This window comes from Scyliorhinus torazame, chromosome 11, assembly GCF_047496885.1.
Source record: "Scyliorhinus torazame isolate Kashiwa2021f chromosome 11, sScyTor2.1, whole genome shotgun sequence".
Classification (NCBI taxonomy): Eukaryota; Metazoa; Chordata; class Chondrichthyes; order Carcharhiniformes; family Scyliorhinidae; genus Scyliorhinus; species Scyliorhinus torazame.
In genome coordinates this window covers 184,949,843-184,968,495 of record NC_092717.1, presented here as the reverse complement: position 1 = coordinate 184,968,495, position 18,653 = coordinate 184,949,843, and the positions used below count along the sequence as shown (strand labels likewise).

The window sequence follows — 18,653 nt, the reverse complement described above, 5'->3', positions numbered from 1 at the left end:
CAAGAATACCAGATTTGTGCTTGAGGTGCTGTTACCTATAGGTCTACAGAAAAGAGCTGGAAGCTGGAATTAGATGGAACATCAGAACGAGGAGCAGGAATAGGCAATTTAGCCTCTCGACCCAGCTCCACCGTTCAATAGATCATGGCTGATCCCATCCTGGCCTCAACTCTACTGTCCTGCCCATTCTCCGTAACCCTTCAACCCATTACCAATTTAAAAGCTGTCTAACGACTTCCGATGGCGGCCATGGAGGAGTAGGTCGCACATTTGATAGCTCCCACTTGTGATGGAATTTTTGCACCTTTTCTCCCGGTCTATTCCAAATTTTATTGGCTAAATCGGTGGAGAGTGAGACGGTGAGGAGAAATCCCCCACTAGTGTGTGGAGAATTGGACTAGAAGTGGCCGTGTAAGACAAAGTTTAACAAGAAAGACGTGGGTACAGCCGGCAACGCGGGAAAACATGGCGGATAAGCAGGCCCGCGGGGAGACGGCACAGTGATCGACGGAACAACTGGTGAAGTTTTTTGAAGAATGTTTCGCCAAGCTTAAGAAAGACACGTTGGACACAATTAAGGCATCGATTGATCAGGTGATGCAGGGTCAAGAAACCCACAGGCGTGCGATTCAGGAGGTGGAGAAAAAGGTGCCCGAGCGCAAGGAATATATAACCGTGCTGGAGGCCAAGGTGGAGAGGATGAATGACCGCCAGAAATGAATACAGGAGATGCTGGAGGACAGGTCCAGGAGACAGAACTCGAGAATCGTCGGCCTCCCTGACGACAGTGAGGGATCGGACGCGAGGGTTTATGCGGCAAGCATGTTGGAAAAGTTGATGGGGGCTGGGCATTCCACGGCCCCTGGAAGTGGATAGAGCGCACAGAGCCCTCGCGAGGGAGCCCCGAACTAATGAGCCGCCGAGGGCAATGGTGGTACGAACGCACCGGTTCCTTGTCAAGGAACTTATTCTGCGATGGGCCAAGAAAGAACGGAGCAGCAAGTGGGAGAATTGTGAGTTGCGCATATATCAAGACCTGGGCACGGATTTGCCCAAGAAGCGAGCCGGATTTAATCGGGCAAAATTGGCCCTCTTTAAGAAGGGGGTGAAGTTCGGGATGCTGTATCCAGCCCGTCTTTGGGTCACATTTGAGGACCGGGAATTTTACTTTGAAACACCAGACGACGCGTTGGATTTCATCAAGGACAAAAGACTAGGGGCGGAATTCTCCGTGATCGGCGGAGAGTCCGCCGATCGGCGCAAAAAACGGCGCAAATCCGACTTGCGTCACGTCGGAAAAATGGGTCGATAGTCTCCAGCCCGAAATGGGCTAGCAGCGACGTAACGGGATCCGCGGTTGCGCAGTGGTTCACTCCGTGCAGCGTCATACGCGCCGCACGGCGTGACGGCTCATAAGGCCGCGCTGCTCCCCCCCACCCGACCGGAACACCCGACCGCAACACCCGACTGGATGGCTGGCCGCCGCTCAGCCCCGAGGTTCGAGTCACGCGATGTGGAGGCGCTCCTGGACGCGGTGGAGCAGAGGAGGGACGCCCTGTATCCCGGGCATGGCCGCAGAGGTGCCCCACGCCACAGCCGGCGTCTGTGGAGGGAAGTGGCAGAGGCCGTCACCGCTGTGGCCCTGACACCACGGACAGGCACCCAGTGCCACAAGAAGGTGAACGACCTCGTCAGAGCAGGCAGGGTGAGCCTCCCCCATATCCCCCCCCCTCCCCCATATCCCCCCCTCCCCCATATCCCCCCCTCCCCATATCCCCCCTCCCCCATATCCCCAAGTGAATCCAGCCCTAACCTTAACCTCTGCAATGCACGTGCAACCGATGGCGTGCATTCATATACCTGCCTAACAGTGTTGCCTTTTACCCCTGCCACCAGCCCCCCCCCCCCCCCCCCCCCCCCCCCCCCCCACAGGAGAAACGCGCACACAACAATAGGGAGCATGTGAGGACTGGAGGAGGCCCCGCTGATGAGAGGCCACTGACCGAACACCAAGAAAGGGCCCTGGAACTGGCTGGCGGACCTGAGGACCGGGAGGTTGCTGATGCAGAGGTCGGGGGCGTAGTAGCAAGTGAGCCACCGACAGCCCGTCCCCATATCCCCCCTCCCCTATATCCCCTCCCCCGTATCACCTGATCACTGCCTGATGTCTAACCATGCATGCTTCATTATGTATCGCAGGAGCAAACGTTGAGGCACCCATCCCCGCAGATGCAGACCGCCCGCAGGCTGCCCCTCAGAGGCCACGGGAGACGGAGAGACCCGCACCCTCCAGCATGCGACGCCCGCAGGATGCCCCTCGCACACCATGGGAGACGGAGAGACCCGCACCCTCCAGCATGAGACGCCCGCAGGATGCCCCTCGCACACCACGGGAGACGGAGAGACCTGCACCCTCCAGCATGCGACGCCCGCAGGATGCCCCTCGCACACCACGGGAGACGGAGAGACCTGGAGCAACAGGGAGACGACACCCCCATCACGTGCGGGAGTGACCACCCAGCGATGAGGGGGGCAGCCACAGGCCCCCGTCACATCCGAGCCAGGACACCACTACCCAGGACACCACTACCCAGGACACCACTACCCGGGACACCATTACCCGGGACACCACTACCCGGGACAGCAGTACCCGGGACAGCAGTACCCGGGACAGCACTACCCAGGAAGACGAAATACCGGACAGTTACTCAGAGTGGATGGGTGGAGACGAACCCCCACCCCAAAGTGCCATGGACTCAGAGTGGGACGAAGAGCATGACACAACGCCACTGCTGTCACCAACACCCTCCACCATCGCAGAAACACTCACCTCGGTTGGGCACTTTAGTGATGAGGCGTCTGGTACACTCACTGGTGCGCACAACACAGCCGTCCCGGTACAGCAGGTGGAGGTAGGAGCAGCAGAGGGGCCGGGCGGTCGGAGGGCAGCCCAGCCCAAGCGAACATCTGCCGCCCAGATGGATCCCGGGTTCCTGAAGTTACCACACCCACACATAGATCCGATGCAACCACCGACCCGGAGACGAGCGAAGAGGGTGACGGCCGGCTTGCGGCGGCTGCAGTCGCAGGTGGAGGAGTCCACCCGCGTCCAGGAGCTGGGAGTGGTGCCGGTCATACGTGCCACCCAGGCTGACACCGCACGGGTGGCGTCCGCGGTGGAGGCAATGGGTGCGACGGTGTCAGACATGGGGAACGGTATGCGAGGCCTGGGGCTCTCCGTGCAGGCGGCGTCTGTGGCCCAGGAAATGGCTGCCCTCTCACAGGAGGCCATGAGCCAGTGCCAGCGCCAGATGGCAGAGGCGCTCAACGCCATAGCCCAGTCTCAGCAGACCATGGCCCAGTCTCTGCAGGCCATGGCCCAGTCTCAGCAGGCCATGGCCCAGTCTCTGCAGGCCATTGCTAAGGGCATCGGCGCCAGTGGCCATGTGCGAGCCGGCGTCGCACTGTCACAGACAGGGTTTGCCAACCCCCTGGGCTCCATGGCTGCAAACCTGCAGACCCATGTCGATACCAGCACGGGCCTCCAGGACTGGCAGCGCCAGATGTCGGGGGGGCGTCGGATGGCCAGTCCGTTCGCATCCCCCACCCATGTAGAGGCCTGGGGGCCCTCGGGCACCCCGAGGGAGGAGGAGGTGGTGTGGGACGTCCCGGCTCCCTCTGTAGGGGAGGTCCCGGTACACCGCGACACCTCGGACTCCCCCCTTTCCGTCCCAGGTGCATAGGGTGGGCAACGGGCAGGACAGGCTGGCAGCTCGCCATCCCAGTCGCCCGGGCCGCAGCCTGGCCCATCTAGGCCAGGACGCCCCAGGAAACGGCCGCCAAAGGGATCCAGTGTCAGAGGGCAGGAATCACAGGAGTCCACCTCCAGTTCTGCTGTACCGTCTCGGGAACCACGTAGACGTAGTCAAAGGGCCCGTAAGGCCAAACAATTAGACACTGAGTAAGTTGGCACGGTTGCAGGGCACAGATGAGTTTTAGGGGCTAGGGCACGTGCATGAACTCCTTTGGTTATTAAAGTCAATGTTACACCTACAGAAGCTGCCTTTGTGCTCTGTCCAAAGTGTGCGGGGGTGTCATGTACGTTGAGCGCAAGTGTGTGTGTGAGGGGTGGTCTTACTTCAGCCCCAGGTGAGTCTGCCCCCTTCCCCCTGGGCCGCCATCAACATCCCCCGGGCAGAGGACGGGACAGTGCGCTGCAGTGTCACAGCCGCATGCAGGGATGGTCCGGGTGGATGGTGGTACTGTGGCCATGGGTCAGACATAGTCCAACGATGTAGAGCCAGGAGCTCACCGCAGGGCGGGTTGTCATCATCCTCCATGGCCTGCGATAGACACGCGTCCACCCGCAACTGTGTGAGCCCGGCCCGTTGTGCCGCAGGTGGATCGGCAATGGGGGGGGGGTGGTGTGCATGCGGGTGGGGTGGGTGGGGTTGGGGTGAGGGTGCTGGGTGGGTGGGGGGTGTGGGTGGTCGGCTGTTGCCATGGTGTGCGGTCTGTGGCCATACTACCCGATTCCCACGCCCACCTAGTCAGTGAAGCGGGCGTCTATCAGTCTGTCCCGTGCCCGCTGGGCCAGCCGGTAACGGTGGACAGCCACCCGCCTGTGTCTACCCCGTCTGCCCTGACCATTACCCCCATCCCCCTCATCTGGGGAGGACTGCGCCTCTTCCTGCTGCTCCTCCACTCCGCCCTCCTCTGCCTGCGGCACATCGCCCCTCTGTTGGGCTATGTTGTGCAGGACGCAGCACACCACAATGATGCGGCCGACCCTATCTGACCGATACTGGAGGGCGCCCCCAGAGAGGTCCAGGCACCTGAAACGCATCTTCAGCACGCCAAAGCACCTCTCTATCACTCCCCTTGTCGCTACATGGGCATCATTGTAGCGGTTCTCCGCCTCATTGCGTGGCCTCCGTATAGGCGTCATCAGCCACGATCGCAATGGGTAGCCCCTGTCGCCCAGCAACCAGCCCCTCAGCCGGGGATAGCGTCCCTCGTACATGCCGGGGATGGATGACCGCGACAACACGAATGAGTTGTGTACACTGCCTGGGTGACGGGCGCAGACGTGCAGGATCATCATGCGGTGGTCGCAGACCACCTGTACGTTCATCGAATAGGTCCCCTTCCTATTAGTGAACACGGCCCTGTTATCTGCAGGTGGCCGCACGGCGACGTGCATCCCATCGATCGCGCCCTGGACCATGGGGAACCCAGCCACGGCAGAGAAGCCCACGGCCCGGGCATCTTGGCTGGCCCGGTCCACGGGGAAGCGGATGTAGCGGTGCGCCATGGCATATAGGGCATCTGTCACTGCCCGGATGCACCGGTGCACCGATGTCTGCGATATGCCGGACAGGTCCCCACTCGGTGCCTGGAATGACCCCGTTGCATAAAAGTTCAGGGCCACCGTAACCTTGACGGACACGGGGAGAGGGTGTCCCCCGCCAGTGCCACGCGGTGACAGGGGTGCCAGCAGGTGGCAGATGTGTGCCACGGTTTCCCGGCTCATCCGGAGTCTCCTCCTGCATTCCCGTTCCGTGAGGTCCTGGTATGACTGCCTGGGCCGGTACACACGGGGCGCCCTCGGGTGCCTCCGTTGCCGTGGGGCCGCGACGTCCTCCTCCCCCTCCTCGTCCTGTTGGTCGGGTGTCCCTCCAGCCTGGGCGGCTGCCGCCTGCTCCTCTGCAGCAGCCTGCGCCGCCTCTCTGGCACGCTCCTCCTCCTCCTCCTCCTCCTCCTCCTCATCCAGGGCAACATAGACATGAGCGGCTGCCGCCACAGCGGCCAACATCGCTGGATGATCTGAAAACATGACGGCCTGGTGGGGGGGAGGGGAACGACGACATGTCATCATTGCCCATATCCCCTCCTCCCCCCAGCCAGGTGGCATGGACCGCATGGGTCCAACTGTTGGAGGCTGGCACCTGGCCAGGTGGACCAACTCACTTGCCCTCCCATCCCCCTCCCCAGCAGGGACCCCCTCCCCCCGGCACGGACCCCCCCATCCCCCTCCCCGGCACGGACCCCCCCCCCGGCACGGACCCTCCCCCCAACCTCCACCCCGGCACGGACACCCCCCCAACCTCCACCCCGGCACGGACCCCCCCCCCCAACCTCCACCCCGGCACGGACCCCCCCCCCCCCCCCCAACCTCCACCCCGGCACGGACCCCCCCAACCTCCACCCCGGCACGGACCCCCCCCCAACCTCCACCCCGGCACGGACCCCCCCATCCCCTCCCCGGCACGGACCCCCCCCCCAACCTCCAGCCCGGCACGAACCCCCCCCCCCAACCTCCACCCCGGCACGGACCCCCCCCCAACCTCCACCCCGGCACGGACCCCCCCGCCAACCTCCACGCCGGCACGGACCCCCCCCCCACAACCTCCACCCCGGCACGGACCCCCCCCATCCCCCTCCCCGGCACGGACCCCCCCCATCTCCCTCCCCGGCACGGACCCCCCCCCCCAACCTCCACCCCGGCACGGACACCCCCCCCAACCTCCACCCCGGCACGGACCCCCCCATCTCCCTCCCCGGCACGGCCCCTCCCCCCAACCTCCACCCCGGCACGGGCCCCCCCCCCCAAACTCCACCCCGGCACGGACCCCCCCCAACCTCCACCCCGGCACAGACCCCCCCCCCAACCTCCACCCCGGCACAGACCCCCCCATCTTCCTCCCCGGCACGGACCCCCCCCCCAACCTCCACCCCGGCACGGACCCCCCCCCCCCCAACCTCCACCCCGGCACGGACCCCCCCCCCAACCTCCACCCCGGCACGGACCCCCCCCAACCTCCACCCCGGCACGGACCCCCCCCCAACCTCCACCCCGGCACGGACCCCCCCCAACCTCCACCCCGGCACGGACCCCCCCCAACCTCCACCCCGGCACGGACCCCCCAACCTCCACCCCGGCACGGACCCCCCATCCCTCTCCTCCACCCCGGCACGGACCCCCCCACCCCCCCTCCCCGGCACGGACCCCCCCCCCCCAACCTCCACCCCGGCACGGACCCCCCTCCCCAACCTTCACCCCGGCACGGACCCCCCCCAACCTCCAGCCGGCACGGACCCTCCCCCCCAACCTCCACCCCGGCACGAACCCCCCAACCTCCACCCCGGCACGGACCCCCCATCCCCCTCCTCCACCCCGGCACGGACCCCCCCATCCCCCTCCCCGGCACGGACCCCCCCATCCCCCTCCCCGGCACGGACCCCCCCCCATCCCCCTCCCCGGCACGGACCCCCCCCATCCCCCTCCCCGGCACGGACCCCCTCCCGGCACTCCCCCGGATCCCAGCCTACTCTAACCCCCCCCCCGCCGCACACACACACACACACAAGCCGAGACACACCTCTCCTCACGCATTCAGACTGCGGCCACGCCATCGCCTGCCCAGAGCCAACCCCCCAGGCCGTCACTCACCTCCACGCTGGTCGGCGTGAACCTGGAGCACCGGGTCACGCCGATGAAAAGGAGGTTTAATTTACGTCGACGTGAACGGTCATGACGTCGACGGGACTTCGGCCCATCCGGAAGGGAGAATATCGGCAGGCCGAAAATCGGCTGCCTTGCGCAGACCCGTGACATTCTCCGCGGCAGCGGCGACATTAACGCCCCGCCGACTTTTGTCCCTTCGGAGACTTCGGCAACCGGCGGGGGCGGGATTCACGGCGGCCAACGGCCATTCTCCGACCCTCTGGTGGGTCGGAGAATGACGCCCGTGATGTTTTGAATATGTATGTCCAAGCGGGAGAAAGGAGGGAGAACAATGGGGAGATAGTATGTTTGACGCCATTGGCGGGAGCTATCAGGTCAGCTGGGTCATCTGACTCACAGAAGCACAGTGGGGGGCGAATAAACTTGATATGGCGGTTGAGTTTCTGGTGCTGTTACTAGGGGGGACGGAGGGGGGGCTGCTTTGCTGATAGGGGAGGAACTGTTACTCGGGGACAATTGGGAGGTCGAGGACGGCGGATGCCCGAGGGCGGGCTCGAGGATGTGGGAGACGCGAGCTGGAAGCTGGCCTAAAAAGGTTGATGGCTAGTCGGCAGTGGGGTGGGGGGGCTTTCAATGAGGGCTTTATTGACTGGGTGCGGTTGCTCCATCAGGTACCAGTAGCGAGTGTGCGTACAAACCGGTTGAGGTCGGGTTATTTTAAACTACACCGAGGGACAAGACAAGGGTCTCTCCCCATTGCTGTTTGCTCTGGCCATAGAGCCACTGGCCATGACGTTAAGAGCATCAAGGAACTGCAAAGGGATGGTTCGGGAGTGGTGGGGGGTGGTGTGGAACACCGGGTCTCGCTTTACGCGGGTGACTTGCTTCTGTACATCTCAGACCCGTTAGGGGGAATGAGGGAAATTAAGCGGATCTTAGGAGAATTTGGCAAGTTTTCGGCGTTTAAATTGAACATGGGGAAAAGCGAGATGTTCGCGATCCGGGCGAGAGGGCAGAAGAAGAGACTGGGAGAGCTGCCGTTTAGAATGGTAGGAAAGAGCTTTCGATATCTGGGAATCCAGGTGGCTCGGGAATGGGAGACACTGCACAAGTTAAACCTATCCCGGTTGGTAGAACAATTAAGAGATGGGACATGCTCCCGCTATCACTGGCGGGGAGGGTACAGACTGTGAAAATGATGATCCTCCCCAGATTCCTGTTTGTCTTTCAGTGCCTCCCCATCTTCATCCTGAGGGCCTTTTTAAAGCGAGTGAATAAGGTGATTTTGGGCTTTGTGTGGACAGACAAATCCCCGTGAGTAAATTTGTAACTACTACTGGCCGGTCAATGTAGCCACGATTCGGAAGTGGGTGGGGGGGGGGGGCATCGGTGTGGAGACGGCATTGTGTAAAAACACAAGTTTAGGGGCACTGATAACGGCACCTCTTCCGCTCTCGCCGGCCCGATACTCCACAAGTCCGGTCGTAGTGACGTCTCTGAGAATCTGGGGGCAGTGGAGGAGACATAAGAGAGTGGAGGGAGCATCGGTTTGGACCCCGATGTACAATAACCATCGGTTTGTACCGGGCAGACTGGATGGTGGGTTCCGGAGATGGCAGAGAGCAGGAATTGTGAGGATGGGAGACCTATTTATAGACAGGAGCTTCCCCAGCTTGAAAGCTTTGGAGGATAAATTTGAATTGCCAGCAGGGAATGGGTTTAGATATCTGCAGGTACGAGATTTTTTCAGAAGGCAGGTTCCGACCTTCCCGCTCCTGCCGCCACGGGGGATACAGGACAGGACAGGATAGTTTCCAGAACATGGGTGGGAGAGGGGAAAATATCAGAGATTTACCAAGAGTCGGAGGAAACCCCGATAAAGGACCTAAAGGACAAGTGGGCAGACAAGCTAGGGGGAAGAGATAGAGGCGGGTCTGTGGGAGGATGCCTTAAGCAGGATTAACACATCCTCATCATATGCCAGGCTTAGCCTGATACAGTTCAAGGTAGTCCACCGGGCACCCATGACGGTAGCCCGGATGAGTAAGTTTTTCGGGGTAGAGGACAGGTGTGCAAGGTGCGCGGGAAGTCCGGTAAATCATGTCTGCATGTTTTGGACATGCCAGAAGCTTAGAGGGTTTTGGTAGGTTTTGCTGAGGCAATGTCCACGGTATTTAAAACGGGTGGTGCCGAGTCCGGAGGTGTCGATCTTTGGCGTGTCGGAAGAGCCGGGAGTTCAGGGGGCGAAAGAGGCTGAAGTCTTGGCCTTTGCCTCCCTGGTAGCCCGGAGACGGATCTTGTTAATGTGGAGGGACTCGAAGCCCCCGAGTGTAGAGACCTGGGTTAGTGACATGGCCCGGTTTCTCAGTCTCGAGAAAATAAAGTTCGCCCTAGAGGGTCAATGTTAGGGTTCTCCCGTTCATCGACTTTCTCGAAGATAAGCAGAAATCCGGGGGGCGGGGGAGCTAGAGTATTGTTTTATTGGCGGGGGTGTGAAGAATGGGTTGGGGTTGGAAATGTTTATTGTACCATGTTTATGTTGCTGTTGTTGTTATTATTATTATAAAAACTACAAATACCACTAATAGTCCCAGTATCCACGGCACTCTAAGGTAGCAAATTCCACAGATCATTGACCCTTGAGGAGAAGGAGTTTTTCCTCACCTCTTTTTAAATTTGCTACTCCTTATCCTGAGAATATGACCTCTCGTCTAGAATGCCCCACAAGAGGAAACATCCGCTCCTCCTTTATCCGTACCGTTCATCATCTCATATACCTCAATTTGATCTCCCCTCATTATTCTAAACACTAGAGAGTATAGGTCTAAACTGCTCAATCTCTCTTCATAAGATAAAGGCCTCAGCTCTGGAATCAACCCTATGAACCGCCTCTGAACTGCCTCCAATTCACTACATCTTTCCTCAAATAATGGGACCATAGCTGTGCACAGTTAGGTATGTCTGCGCCATATTCACCCGCCGCCCGGGAACTAACGGCCTCGCCTGGAGGACTTCACCATGGCGCTATTTAGTGCTGGTTTCCACAAACATGGACCAGGCGTAAGGACATCTTGGGGTGTCTCCCAGGCCATTAGAGACCCCTGGGTGTTCGGGCTCTGGGCAGGGTGGCACCCTGGCACTCCCACTGGCACCAGGGCATTGCCACAAAGGCAGTGCCAGGGTGCCCAAGTGGGAGTGCCAGAAATGCCTGAGTGCCAGGTTGCCCGTGCCATGGATCGGGCCCAGGGGTGCCCCGCCCATAAGAGGCGGGGAGGGAGGGTGGAGGGGGGGTGGGCTCGCGAGCCCCTGGGAAGTATGTTGGGTGCGGTGCAGGGGTCCGGAGGCCACCGTGGGCCAATGACATCTCAATGAAAATTTCAGTGCCTCCTGCTATTAACCAGGCAATTGTGCTGTGCTCCAGAAACACCCCGCTAAACACGCCCAAAACGACACTGTTTTTGTCCCATTGAACCACGCCGACATCTCTGGCAGTGCAGCATTCCTTCAAAGGCATTCGCCTGGATTGTGTGCTCAAGTCCGAGTGCAGTTTGAACCATTAGTCTCAAGTGGAGCTTTCAGAATGTGACAAATTGTTCACTGTAACAGAGGCCAGCTGAAACCACCTCTGCATGCCAGCTGTTTGATTAACCTTTGACTTTGCTCACCGGACCCAGTGCCACCACTCAGGCTGTGTAAGAGGATGACCCCACTGTAACTGTCCCGTCGCTCCACCTCTTTCCGGAAGCTGTCCATGGCACGGTGAAGCAAACTGTTCTCATCCTCTGACCGAGGTCCATGATACCCTGCGAACAGATTGTGGCTCGTTAGGTTTCACTGAAGCAATATGAATTCTTTACATACAGTGTAATCCTGTGAGAATGATCAACATAACCAACTCCTCAAAACAGTATCAATCCCTGAATTGTGTTGATCAGATAAATCATAGAATGATTACAGGCGGCCATTCTGGTCGCTGTGTCGGTACTGCCCCTCAGCAAGAGTAAATCCCTCGCTGCCACAACTCAGCCCTTTCCCCTTAGTCCTGCAAACATTTCCATTTCAATGATCGAATTCGCTTTTGAGAGCTACAAATTAATCTGCCTCCACCGTACTCACTGTCAGTCAAGTCCAGATCTCATGCACTTTGATGTACAGAAATGTTTTTCCCCCAAGCTCCTATTGCTTCTTTCGCTAATTACCTTAAATCTGTGACTTCTGGTTCCTGATCCTTCCACCAATGGGAACATTCTGCCTACCTACTCTGTTCAGGCTCCTCATAACTTCGACATCTCCATTAAATCTCCTCTTTATCTTCCCTTCTCCAAGGAGAACAGTCCCCAGCTTCTCCAATCTATCCACATAACTGAAGATCCTCATCAATGGAACCGTTCTCGTGAACCCTTTCTGCATCTTCTCCAATGTCTTCACATCCTTCTTCAAATGTGGGGCCCAGACTGGAAGTAATTCTTCAGTTGCGACTGCACAAGTGTTTTATTAAAGATTCATCATAACTTCCTTCCTTTTGAACTTTATGCTCCTTTGTATAAGGTCCAGGATGTCGTATGCTTTATCAGTCATTGCCTCATGCCACCTCTCATTTTATATTGCCTCTCCTCATTCTGCCGACCAAAATGAATCACTTTACACTCCTCTGCATTAATGTTCTTCTGCCACTTGTCAGCCCTTTCCACCAACTGGTTTCTGGCCTTTTGATTTTTAACACTATTATCCTCACAGTTAGAATGGTGTTCACTAGTATTGATTATATAACTACTCAGCCGCTTGTTATCTGCTGCCCAGCTTGTCCTTATCCTAGTGCTGTGCCACCTCCCCATCCTCAACATTACTTAGCTTATATTGTCTAACCTTTCCAGAGCTTTGCACTGCTTAGTGGACACAATCTACAAGGGTTTGGCTATTTTACAGTTAGGATGGGAAAATTCAGCTCCTCTTATGGCTTACTGGGTAATAGTAAGGGGGCCGGTTTGGTTCACTTGGCTAGGCAGCTGGTTTATGATGCAAAGCGCGGGTTCAATTCTCGTACCGGCTGAGGTTATTCATGAAGGCTCCGCCTTCTCAACCTTGCCCCTCGCCTGAAGTGTGGTGATCCTCAGGTGAAACCACCACCAGTCAGCACATCCCCTCAAAGGGGAAAGCATCCTATGGTCATCTGCGACTGTGGCGACTTTACCTTTACTAGGCAATAGGATCTTCCAGGGACACATCTGATCCCCACCTCAGCTGACACACTGCAATTTATTTCACCTCAAACAGTGGTTGCCCAGATTAAGAGATAGGGGATAAAAATCAGCCAGGGATTCTCACTGCTAGGCATGATGCAGACCCACCGTTTACCAACCCGCCTGCGAATGAAAACGGTTCTTCCACATTTACACGTTCAATCCCTTCAAAATTCTGAACAATAACATTTAATCGATCTTTAATTGTCTCTGTTCTAGGGAGAATATCTCCAACTTCTCTCATCCTTTTACATTTCTGAAGATCCTAATTTCTCAATTCATTCTGATAAGTCACATCTGCACCCTCTCCCCCGCCGGGTCGGAGAATCGCCGGGGGGCAGCGTGAATCCCGCCCCGCCGCTCCGACCCTGGTTGCCGAATTCTCCGGCACCAGTTTTCGGGCGGGGTTCGCGCCCCGCCGGTCAGGGGCCGTTGGTAGCGCCCTCCCCCGGCAATTCTCCGGGCCTCGATGGGCCGAGCGGCCGCCCATTTTTGGCCACTCCTGCTGGCGTGAAATGGACATGATCCATCCCGGCAGGACCTGGCTTGTCGGCCGTCTAGCAGGGTCCTCGGGGAGGGCGCGGGGGGATTCGGCCCCGGGGGGGGGCCACAGTGGCCTGGCCCACGATCGGGGCCCACCGATCTGCGGGTGGGCCTGTGCCGTGGGGGCACTCTTTCCCTCCACGCCGGCGCGGAGAAGAAACCCCCTGCGAATGCGCAGGAAACACGCCGGCGGTTCTGCGCATTCGCCAGAACATGCTGGCAGTCCTGCACATGTGCCAACTCGCACCGGCCGTCGGCGGCCCTTCGGCGCCGGTTGGTGCAGCGCCAATCCCTCCAACGCCGGCCTAGCCCCCGGAAGTAAGGCCGAAATCGGGAACCACGCTGGGCGCCGATTCGTTTCTAACCGCCCGCTCCCGTTGGCAAAATCCGGATCCCGCGAGAAACCAATAATCACCAATTAAGTCCAATCTCCACACAATTAACAGGAAGGCCCTCCTATCAAACAGCCTCCCGTGATCTAACAGCCTCCCCAGCGAGCAGTCACGCGGCACCGTTTAGTACACCTATTTAAAAACGTGAAGCCAGCGGAATGGCTGCTGTGCGGATCCGAGGAGGTAAGTAGCCATCTTTGGATTCAGGCAATCAGCCTGGGGGCACGGGTCTGGTGCCCCAGTGCACGGGAGGGGGATTACTGGGGGGTGGGGGAATGCATGATCAGGGGGGTACCCCTGCTCCGGGGGGGGGGAAGAAGGGGGCACTGCACCCGAGAGTCTGCCATGCCACCCCCCAGATTGTGTATACCCATAACGGGGGCAGCTCCAGCTGTCTGTCTGAGCACCGAACATCCCCATGATAGAACCCCATCTGTGGTAATATGGTGAAGGTCACTTTAACTCCCACTGACCGTGACAGCCACAGGCCACACAGCTGAAGGCTATTGCTGATAGGGAATTGGCAATTTAGTAATGCGAGCACCTCACAGCTTCCAAGTGGATTCCCGTGGGTAGGCGTGCCATGAAGCAGGTGGCTGTGACTGCCCAGCATCCCAATCAGACTGTGAGACCCGGGCACTTTGACTGACCTCCAGAGGCATCAACACTACAGAGGCACCAGCCAACATTAGAACACCCAAGAGCTGGGCCTCAGCACTGGGGACATCCCCACGGCCAGAGGGTGGGTGTATGGAGTGGGAAGTTTCCAGTGGGTGTCTGGGGTACAGGATTTGCGGTCCAGTGCCCAGGGGCCACTGCTGCAGCCGGGGGTGAGTGTACAGGGTGTGTTGGATGGCACCGTGAGGGATTGCAGGGGATAAAGGTGGAGGATACTTGGGGGATCAGAGGGTACCGGTGGTTGGCAGCGATAGCTGATTGTCAGTCTCTCACCCTCTCCAATTCCTTACAGATATCACATTATGGATGATATTGTAGACCCCGCGGAAGCTAACCTGGTGGTACTGTTAGCAGGACAGGCGGCGGATGAGGCAGCGGCAGCAGTGTCAACAGAGGCCCTGGCTACGGCCCATGTGCAGGGTCCCGCGCCAAACCCTGAGGACACAACTGCCCATCAGGCCAGAGAGGGACCCAGCGGTATGTGTACAGGTGTCGCTGGTCTTTCGAACTTATGTTGGACAGCATGTCCCACTGGAGGCTCCGCCTCAAAAAGGTGAGGAAGCAGCACCTGTGCCATGTCCTTGCAGACTTGGCACCACATGGAGGAGGAGGATGCCCGCTCTCGGTGGCCGTCAAGGTCTCTGCCACCTGAACATTTACGCCTCGGGATCATTCCAGGGCTCCAGAGCTTGATTTTGTTTTGTTTGGGGCGGCACGGTGGCACAGTGGTTAGCACTGCTGCCTCACAGCTCCAAGGACCCAGGTTCAGTTCCAGCCTCGGGTGACTGTCTGTGTGAAGTATGCACTGTCTCCCCGGGTCTGTGTGGGTTTCCTCCGGGTGCTCCGGGTTTCCTCCCAGTCCAAAGATGTGCAGGTTAGGTGGATTGGCCATGCTAAATTGCCCTTAGTGTCCAAAAAGGTTAGGTGAGGTTGCTGGATTACGGGGATAGGAGGAGACATGGGCTTAATTAGGGTGCTCTTTCCATACTCGATGGGCCGAATTGCCTCCTGCACTGTAAATTCTATGAATTCTATGAGCAGGGACTTGTGTGGCATATCCCAACCAACAGCCCACAAGTGTATCCATGAGGTCACAAATGCCCTGTTTTCCCAGGCAGCCAACAGCATAACCTTTGACCTGGACCACACCCAAGATGCCCGGGTTGCAGGATTCTCCGCCAGGCCAGGATTTCCCAGGTCCGGGGGGGTAATAGATGGCATGCATGTCACCTTGCGCACACCAGGCGGTCCAGGAGCGCCCTTCATCAATAGGGCGGCACGGTGGCACAGTGGTTAGCACTGTTGCTTCACAGCGCCAGGGTCCCAGGTTCGATTCCCGACTTGGGTCACTGTCTGTGCAGAATCTGCACGTTCTCCCCGTGTCTGTGTGGATTTGCTCCAGGTGTTCCGGTTTTCTCCCACAAGTCCTGTTAGGTGAATTGGGCGTTCTGAATTCTCCCTCAGTGTACCCGAACAGGCGCCGGAATGTGGCGACTAGGGCATTTTCACAGTAACTCTATTGCAGAGTTAATGTAAGCCTACTTGTGACACTAATAAAGATTATTAGAAAGGGGCCCCACTCCCTAGGTGTGTACACGCTCCACCAGCAGCTACATCCTGGGTCAGTTGGACAACCCAGCATCTTCGTGGTACACCCCAGGGTGACCAGTTGGCTTGTGGGGGATTAGGTTCTGGCTAATGACGCCAGTAGGGACGCCGGTGACCGATGCAGAGACCCAACATAACGAGGCCCATGTGGCCACCCGGGCTGTCATTGAGCGGTGCATTGGACTGCTTGAAATGTGGTTCCGATGCCTCGGCGCTCTTGGGTGGTGCACTGCAGTACACACTCCGGAGGATCGCCCGCTTTGTGGTTGGCTGCTGTGCCGTCCACAATATGGCAAAGCAGCGGGATGACGTCATGGAGGTGGAGGAGGGGGAACAAGCGGTCACCTCCGAGGAGGAGGAGATGGACCAGGAAGGGCTGGAGGATAAGCCCGCGGAACCAGCCGGAGGATGGAACACAGGTGGTGGTGGTGGGGGTCCGAAAAGTCCGGAGAACCGGGGAGGCCCTCATCCTCGTTCACTTACGTGGCTTTATCCGTCATCCGTCATATCCTCCTTCACCTCCTCCCCCACTCCCACTCCTCCCCCGTCCCTTCCTCCCTCCCGATTGCCCTTTCTACCCCCCAGGGTCTGTGTTCCATCACTCCAGGATGATGGGCCTGTGTCGGCACTGTCAGTGGGTCAACATATAAGGCAGAGGGTGATGATAACCCGCTATGAGTCGAGCTCTGGTGCTCCTCAATCTATGCCATAGTTTGCCTCATGTCTGCCGCGCTCACACCCGCCACCTCCACGTCGCGTGCCTAGGGGGTTGCAGGCCGGCCCACAATGCGGAATAGCTTAACGGACGGTACACATGTCTTGGGTGTAATGTGTTCTGGTGGTGTACAAGTACAATAGTGACCCCCAACTGTCTCTCGCCTCTGATCGTGCCGCCTTCCCCTCACCCCGTGCCCTCTCAGTGATCCTGTATCTGTTTGTCCTCCGTGCTCTGCTGCCAAGTCGAGGTGTGTCCTCAGGATGCACATCATGAGTGGAGGTAGCCAGCTGCTTTCCATGCCCTGTGGCCTTTGATGCCTCTGACGGGCGTCCTCTGGAGGGCCGGAGGGCCTCTGCCGACTTTGCCGTGGGACATGCCTTGCAGTGCCACCCTGTTCCGAATGCTGACCCCGAGATGCGCCGTTGTCAGGTGGGGTGGACTCGGGAGAACTGGCAACCGGCGTCGTCTCCTGTAGGGCGGCTCCGCCAGCCTCCAGGGCTCCCTCCTCCCGATCGGGGCCCGTAGGGCCCTGGGAGTCACCTCAGAACGGAAGGGCAGCTGTATTAAGCTTAGATTGCCTCTACGTTGTCTGGCTCGGCCAGCCCTGCTGGCTCTCCAATGTCGACACCATGCCTCTGTGAGCAGGCCATGCTCTGCAGCACCTTGCCAATGCCCACCTGCATCTGGGACATGGTCCCCACCTGAGACTGGGACATGCTCTGCAGCGGCTCGGAAAGGTCCACCTGGCATCAAGAACACATACCCCAGAGACTCGGACGTGCTGTCGAGTCGCTCAGCCATGGCCGTCACTGACTGAGCCACGCCTTGCACACCACCACTTATGCTGCTGACGCCGTGCTCCTGGCTCTCCACTGCGGTCGCCACGCTAATAGTGTTGGCCTCGGTGCCACGCATTGTCGGCGCAATCTCTTGCGCCTTTACCTTTGCGACTCCTCCAATCAGCTATGGACCCGCTGGAGTGTCACTGACATCACCCTCTGAATCTCACAGTCGCGCCCGAGCATCTGTATCAGCTCCGGGGTAACCTAGTCCAGAGGCTCAGCATCTGCCTTGGACTCAGCTGGGTCCGGGGATCCACCAGACCCCTGACAGCAGTTTCCCCTGAATGTTCCTGCCTCCACCTGATGTGCATCAGCAACTGTGAGGTGCTTATCCAAAACGTTCGCCTATGAGGTATGTGTCTCTGCACTGGTGGTAGGTGGGGATGACAGCCGTGACGCATCAATGCTATTACCCTCGGAGCTCTCCTCCGAGTTGTCCTCGTGGGAGGCGGAGGGGGCACCCCGGATGGGCTGGCTCTGCCAGCTGGAGATCCTGTGGGAGAAAGGGCATGTGGTCAGTGAGAGGGAGGGATCATCACGCTGGCATGGACAAATCGGGTGACAGGCCATCTGGGTGGGTGCCGGTGGATTCTCGCCGCTGCAGTATAGGCGAAGCTCGCTGTCAGTGACCGATCTGGTCTGGGCCAACCCCACGGCCTCCAGGGCTGGTTCCTCATAGGAGGTGAGGATCCTGAGGTCCGCAACCCACCGCCCATCTTGGCCCTTTCCCATCGATTGTGCGCCAACTTCTCCTGAGGGGGGGGGCAGAGGAGAGAGGAGGGGGGGGGGACACACAGAGGAGGGCATCGTGAGCTGAATGCTGCATGCTTCGTGGTTGGAGAAGGGCGGGCATGGCGAATGACAGGCGTCGGCAGCACTGCTGAATTGGCGGGGTGGGGGGTTTCTGCCAGGCGCAGAGTTGCCGAGGGGAGGGGTGGCAGGTGGAACTGATGTCAGGGGGCCAATGGCAACTTACCCATGCGGCTCGGTGCAGCCACCGCCTCCCAGGCAAGCACTGGATACCCTGTGGCTGACCCTTCAACCCCCTAGGGGGAATAGGGTAACCCTCCTGGACTTGACTGCATCCATAAGCCTGGCCAGGTCGTCATCCCCAAATCGCGGAGTTCGTCTACACGGTGACTTGGCTGCGTGCAGTCTGCGGTT

General features: G+C 59.0%; 1 protein-coding gene across 3 annotated transcripts in view; it reads right to left on the bottom strand.

The window, feature by feature from the left end:
• LOC140385708 (tubulin delta chain-like) overlaps positions 1 to 18,653 on the bottom strand; it is a 156,022-nt gene that overhangs the window by 80,019 nt on the left and 57,350 nt on the right. For all 3 annotated transcript variants that reach the window (XM_072468149.1, XM_072468150.1, XM_072468148.1), the window contains exon 5: positions 11,134 to 11,271. In XM_072468149.1, coding sequence (XP_072324250.1) covers positions 11,134 to 11,271 — 138 coding nt within the window. The remainder of the gene's footprint in view (positions 1 to 11,133; positions 11,272 to 18,653) is intronic.